This window comes from Macrobrachium rosenbergii, chromosome 41 (genome assembly GCF_040412425.1).
Source record: "Macrobrachium rosenbergii isolate ZJJX-2024 chromosome 41, ASM4041242v1, whole genome shotgun sequence".
NCBI lineage: Eukaryota > Metazoa > Arthropoda > Malacostraca > Decapoda > Palaemonidae > Macrobrachium > Macrobrachium rosenbergii.
Genome location: NC_089781.1, coordinates 44,448,410 through 44,455,740, shown reverse-complemented (window position 1 = coordinate 44,455,740; position 7,331 = coordinate 44,448,410). Strand labels below are relative to the sequence as shown.

The 7,331-nt window shown below is 36.6% G+C and overlaps 1 protein-coding gene across 3 annotated transcripts in view; it reads right to left on the bottom strand.

Moving 5' to 3' along the window:
* Positions 1-728: 728 nt before the first annotated feature.
* The window catches only part of LOC136826839 (uncharacterized), a 360,920-nt gene continuing 354,317 nt past the window's right edge, over positions 729-7,331 (bottom strand). For all 3 annotated transcript variants that reach the window (XM_067084321.1, XM_067084320.1, XM_067084319.1), the window contains exons 16-19: positions 2,980-3,067; positions 2,508-2,574; positions 2,219-2,307; positions 729-2,011 (exon numbers count right to left, since the gene is read on the bottom strand). In XM_067084321.1, coding sequence (XP_066940422.1) covers positions 1,225-2,011; positions 2,219-2,307; positions 2,508-2,574; positions 2,980-3,067 — 1,031 coding nt within the window. In that variant the 3' untranslated portion in view covers positions 729-1,224. The remainder of the gene's footprint in view (positions 2,012-2,218; positions 2,308-2,507; positions 2,575-2,979; positions 3,068-7,331) is intronic.

Sequence of the window (7,331 nt, the reverse complement as noted above, 5' to 3'; positions counted from 1 at the left end):
CCCTGACTATCTGCGCCCTACACCAGCACTTCGCCCTTACCTGTAGTGTTTGTGCCTACCAATTTATTCTTTATTAAAGGAATCCTCATAGGGCTTGCATTCGTCTTCGACGGTAAAGAAATGAATATTGGAATTACTTATATTATAACCAAAGTAACTGCGAGGATAATATAAATTAATGAGCGCATTTGAAAAGACTTGCAACAGATTTAACTCAACTGTTGCAGCAATGTTTTTCAGTGCAAAAAGAGCCTCCTTCCAAATAATAATAATTATATAATAATAATATAACAACGAATGGACATACATTCAAAATTATGGAGCAACTTCATTTTACCATTATTAGCAACTTCATTTTACTAAAATTGAGATATGTGGCAATAGTAATATTAAATATAATAAATAGGTTTTACTCCTTAACAATTAAGTCATTGTGGAGGAAAAGATTTCCTTTTCCTGCTTTTATTTGGGTTATGAGGGTAATCAGTGTCAGAGCACTGCACTGTGTGCTTGCAGAAGGAGATTTGTCTTACCTTGGATCAGAATAAGACACAGGTGCTGGCAATGACACGGCGTCGTTGTAAGAAGCGGCACAGAGGTTTGCATCTAACGATGCGATTATTGGAGCACCTTCCTTCATACACCACTTTGCACCAAAAGAAGAAATAATAATGCTTGCGTCAAGAGTACATTGTTGTGAAAACATATTAATAATGAAAGTATATGTACGTAATATGAATACCTTTATGATTCGGATAATGGCTTTTAGATTTTCGTGTCCGTGAGAGTTGTTGTGGAAGAAGTAATCTTGCTAAACCATAATCCAAATAATATACAACGAAAAAGGAAAACTGAATCAAGCACACCGTTCAGAGGTGGATTCTATCTGGAATGGCTGATCACCGAGTGTGCGCTGCCAAATTTCTTTCACAAGAAATAACTGTTGTATGGCAACACATCCGAATTTTCATAATGGCAAATTTCCTCAGTATTCGTAATGTAGTTTCCAAAGTAAAATTTGTTTTATACATAGTCTCTCTCTCTCTCTCTCTCTCTCTCTCTCTCTCTCTCTCTCTCTCTCTCTCTCTCATATTTTGTTAATAAGAACACGACAAGAACACTTCCTTCAATACATACTTTAAACTAGCTTTCCAAATATTTCATAGAGAGAGAAGCTTTTTAGCTGTGTGCGAGGGTAGCTAGAGATTAGTGGATAATCGTAAATTAAGGTGTGATGGGCAATGAGGAGTCCAGTCTGGAGTATCCTTTGGGGATGCTCTCTTCCTCCACCGCTTCAAGTTCTTTCACCAGAAATCTCTTCGCGTCAGCCTTCGAAATCTCTTGATCGAACTTCCCCATTGGTTGGAAAGTGCTCAGATCCCCTAAAGCTAAATACCCGTGCGAGGAATGAGAGGCGGGAGCCGTGTGTTTTGAAGTGTCGCTGGATACTGAAGCTTCTTCCTTGTTGAGAAGGCTACAATGGAAAGCTGAAGGACTGGTGCTGCCAGAACGGTAATCTTTTATAAAAATATTCAGCCTTTCGAATTTTAATTTCATGTTGTAGTTTGTTTCCATCGCTCGTAATTCTTCATGCTTGGCTTTATGGGCGTACGCATTTGAAGTAACTGAGGTAAATGGATTAACATATTCGTACATTTCAAGTTGGTCTGACATTAACAAGCAAGTGCTTTCGCTGATAAATTGGTAATGACAAATGCAAGGTCTGTTTCCCATTAGACAAATGCAAGCTCTGTTTCCCATTAGACATGGAATAACATAGTCCAAAGTTGGTTCACTAATCTCTGTCAGATTATGGCTGGCCTGGATTTGGTAACAGCGAGGTGAAAGGTTATCAAGACTTGACCACTGGCGATTATGACTGAGTCGTCCTTCTTGGGTCACTGCTAGCATTTCGTCAGAGACTGAAGCCGAGGTTTTCAAGCTTTTCCCACCAGACTTGGCAGGAGCCGAATTGCTTGAATGGTCTTCATTGGTGATCATCTCACTTGATCTGCAACATTAACACCACGCATTTGACGGAAAATTTGAACACTAGAGGCAAGGGAAAATGGTCAGTTACTAAAAAAAAAATATGCCTTCATGTATGAATGAAATTCACAAGTTATTAAGTAACAGACGTGACACCTTAACAATATAAGACAGCGTAAACGCTATATTTAGTATTTAGACATGAGATAATATTAAATAAGCGGCTTACCTCTGTTCTCTTCCAAAATCACTTCCACTGGCAACAATACTCAACAAATCATTGTTCATTCTGATGAGATCTCCCTGTTGCTTTCCTACCTGTTAACGAAGAATCTCACTCATATATATCTATACAGTATATATATACACATATATATGTTCTCCCATATTCATAGTAAATAAAAGAACGCAATAAAGTCATTAATAATTTTAAAGTATTTGCATCTCAATTAGACAATATCTGAATTATGAGGAACATCAAGTATTTTGTTAAAAATAAAGTAAGATTGTTATCTCACATAATCAGCTATGGGGGCAGGTAATTGTGGCTGAGTTTTCCAGTCCTTAACGATTTCCAAAGCTTTCCTGTTGGGACAAAATAAGGTTTGTGTCTTTATGATTTAAAACCATGAAGCCCAAAACTTTCAAATGCAATGGCTCCCTTACGTATTCTACTTTACGATAGATATCTGTTGGCAGTTTTGTTGTGAATGATCAAAATTATTTTAGAAAGTATATGTCAAAACGAATTTGATAAAATTTCGTTCTCCCTTGAGAAACCAATGAAAAACCATCCATATCACACACTCGAACAAATGTCTGTTAATACGAATGGTATCGTCTAAATGTGGTTATTTATGCTGAATCCAGTGCCAGACTTTTGATACTACATGTTCCTACCCCTATCATGGTCTTCACTCTGCCTCACTGGAGGTGATGCCAGAGGTACTAAAATATCCTGAAATCTGAATAATTATAAAAGAGGCTCACCAAGCTATTACTTTCCCGAGAACAACAATTGCAGCTACAAATGCCAGACAGCCAAAAGACACCACAATGATTGCCCATGTCTCCAGACCTGAGAGAAAAGAAAGAGATTCTGTATTGAAAAAGAAATAAAAGCTAAAAAATCTTTTGAACTTACCTTTAATGATTTGCGTACAAATGATGTGTTCTGGTCCTTATAAACAGATGTGTAGATGGTGACTATCTCAAATAAAGATTAAATACAAAAGTTAATCCATCAAGTAATTAATAAGATCTATACCAATCACTTTTTTACCCAAATTTTAGTGTCACTGACAATGATGGAAATACATCAGACCAGAACACTGCTTGGAGGGGCAGTAGTGAATCTGCAGTTCTTAGGTGACAGCAACGAAGGAACCAAAAGCAACAAAACCAGCATAATGAAGGAGCAGAATGGTTAGAAATTGGCGATAAAGGTTTGGATTGCCATTTTGGGCTGATGGCCTTTGGACACTTGCAAAGAATATTTGTTGAATAACATATGGGAGAAAAATTGAACAAAAAGAGTTCTGTGAAAATCACCTACTGAAGAGCCAAGTAATAAGTCTCAAGAAAGTCTAGCCCAACGTCAACATACATGAAATGCTTTCCAAATACAATAGTCATTTCAACAGCCTACTAAAGGATTCAGAGCCAAGGAAACATGGTTTTTCGGCAACACCTTTTCATCCAAGCATCGGACAAAGATGAAAGTGGGCAAGTGTATATTTTATAACCCTGCCTAATTTTTGTAAGTATTATTTAGTACCTAAGTTCAGTAGTTCTGGTACTTATCAGAGTAAACGTGAGTTTCCTATGCCAGAGCCATCAAAATCGCTGGTAAGGGTTTTAAACACAATAGTGACGTTAACCTATGATGTCATGAGGCTCCACCCACAGTAAGGAGAAGTTTACATGTGGGGAAAAACGTCTCTTCACTGTGGCTCTGTCCATTTGCTGATGACATATTCCCTAATTATTATTAGTACCCATCCTAGGTTCAGCGATATCAATGACGGCGAGCATTCTCAACAATTTTATTATTATTATTATTATTATTATTATTATTATTATTATTATTATTATTATTATTATTTTGTGGAGATATCATCGCAACTTCCACAGCAGTTGTTGGGACTAAGTTGTTAGCTTGGAATTATTCCATTTTTTTATATTCGCATTGTTCCTACTTTACAAATAATTCAGTGTATGTAATTCATCCACATAATGAATCAGTCTATAGCTCATTTGTTAGATCTACAGTACATCTACTAAGGGCGGGAACATAAAAAGACCATCCGTCTTGTTTTACCTCAGGTTTCGACACTATAGACTTCTATTTGCTGCAAGTCAGGAGCGGTCAGTAGAAGTAGAATTAAAATGAAAAGCAGTGATACCTCATTTCCCTCAATTGTTAGAGATGTAAAGGTCAACACCATTGTTTTATTTCAGTTAATGTAACCCATTGCTATTTTTCTTTGTTTTTTTTTTTTATATCATACAGTACCCTAAACAGCGCTCGCAAAGCCTACTCGCTGCAAATAAAAGGTAATGGTGGGATTCAAGATTTTGAGGGCAAGCTATTATTTACCTACTTACTGTCAATCAAATGTAGCCCGATTTATATTGATATGCATGGAAAGGAAAATATATTGAAATCAGTTTGAATGAGGAACATATTGTTATAATCATTGTGTTTTAATTAATGTTAAACGTTTTAGATATGCAAATAAAACGTCTAACACTATACATAATTCATTTACAAAATGTCTTCATTGTCACTCCCGAGGAAGAGGTCGGGATTGTCTATAGAAATAATTACCTATTCGCGCTATAGTAAATCTTGCCACGGGTCTTCTCGCTTGTATACAAAGTGGCAAGCTGTAGCACAAATGCAGTCTTGCAACCACGGGGACAATTCCATGACTACAATGTGCAGAATGACGTTACGGTCAAGGTTATATGTGCAGTAGATTTCAAAAGCAAAGTATGACTTTAACTTAGGAAACTGCCAGAACTTAAAAGCAGTTATCAAATGTACTTGATTTTTTTGTGTCCAAGGTTTAATTCCTATTTGAAATCATTCTACACACTGCAGACATCAGCAGATTAGATAGTCCAGATATGAAGCCTCTGTCCAGTATAGTTCAAAAGTCAGATGGACCTCTGAAATAATGGCACTGTAAAGTAAAACACCTTAGGAAATCTTTTTTCAAAATCGATTAAAGTAGTGAGATTTAAGAATCAGGTTTGTCAAAACTGACTGTTGGAATACCAGTTTCGATAGCAAAGACTCATATGCTCCTGTATAATAACAGATGATGGTTACAGATTTTTGGAAAATGATGATTTACAGAGGTTGAAATAAATAAAGTGACTTACATATGATGGTTGCTCAAAAAGTGAGAAGAGGGAACGCAGAGAAAGAGAGAAGGCAGAATTAACTTACATAATTGTTGTACTTGAATAAAATCAAATAAAACAAAACCTTCCTCATCAAAATCAACAGGAAAGTGGCGAACACTCACAAAATTAATTTGTTCTATGACATTTTTTATGATGGTAGTATCAAAAACAGATAGTTAGGTTTTCCTTTTCATTAATCCAATATTGTTTACATACTCCTAAAGTAATCCCACTCCGAAACTTCAGGCATCCATAAATTTTGCCAGACGCTGATCACTTCCACACATTTCAAACCACCGCTGCACCAGGCACAGTTGTCCTGCCCTTTCCAGCATCTTCTCTCTATCCTTTAGACTCTGCCTCATTCAGTGACGAAACTAGTTTATCTGCTTCTTTATGTTCTCCCCTACACACAAACCACTTTTTTCTGTTATGAGTCCTTGCTACCCTGTGTTCTTCTCAATGCCGAAGCCTTAAGTATTTAAAATCCAGGAGTTTCCATTTTTCTAAGTATTCAAAGCCAAGAGTTTGCAATTTTCAGGTTCCTTTCTAGGCAACAAAATTGAATAATATGAAAAACAAGCCAACAACCCAGCATTTATTTATTTTTATTTTTTTCATTCAAAGCTATGTAGTAAGAATATCAGGTTCCATGTCTTGTATCCTTGTAGTCCTTTGCCCCTAATAGTCTAGTGTCCTTGTAGTCCTTTGCCCCTAATAGCCTAGTAAGACGGTGGGCTCTCCAGGCACCTCACAGAAAACTTGATGCCCTCATAAAACTAAGATTCCAGCCATCTCCATTTAGTGGTCCAGTTCAATTTTGTTTAGTACCAAGAGGACAAGCATAATCATTATATACATGTATCTTATAGGCCAGGCACATTAGAAAGGCACAAAATGTCGGTATTAACCCGGCATGTTTCCACCTTTGTCAAATTCCAGAGTAAACTCGTGCTAAGTAGACGGCCGCACGAAGATATTATTTATTAATAAAATTTGTCGATCACACAATATAGAAATGGGTGTATATAATAATCTGATCCCCAAGGGGCTAGTACTAAACACGGCGTCCCAAGGAGCATCCGCCATGTTTAGTACTAGCACCTCAGAGAGGTGGAGACACCCTGTTATACCAAAAATATCTCACTTTAGCACATTTCTAACCGAGAATACTTGATAGAAGTACCCAAATGTTATGGAAGACCTTCATTTTAACAAAGTTTACAATATGTTAAATATTTGTCATAAATATATGTAGAGATATGCATATTTTTGCACAAAAACTTCTGGTGTCAGTGAAATGCCTTTTTGTATTCAGTTGACTTCTCTCATCGTCCAAATTGGAAGATAGATGAAATGAGGCCCCGTTCTCATACGTCTTTCATTGGGAGTGAAGGCGGGTTGGGAGAGGAGTTGGAGTTTTCTGTTACTAGCAGCTGTTTACATCTTATAATTATAAAGAGAACCGACGTAATTAATTTTGAATACGTTGAGGTATGCTTCAAATACTTAGATCATAGAATTTTATTCATTGCTGTCTAGAGACCTCCATGGTGAAGTGTAAATGTGCTTATTTAGGAATTTACCATACTCCTGGAAATGATTAATATGATTGCTACCAAGGTCTGTATCTCTGGGGACCTTATTCTGTGGATGGATGATCCAGAGAGCTATAAACACAGTTGTTTTTTATGAGTTGCTGGAATAACATCGATTGGTTAACAATGTTGAGTGTGGAACAAATTCGTCGACTAGACACGCAGATCTTGCTTTAAGTGACTAAGAAAAGAATAATGTATTGGATATTAGTGTGGAGGAGAAATGCACCATATCCTCATGTATAAGCTCATATCTTTTATAATAACGGCACTGAAATACAATGTGGTAAAGAAAATAAATATTTCTCCACATAGTGTTAGTAATGAAGT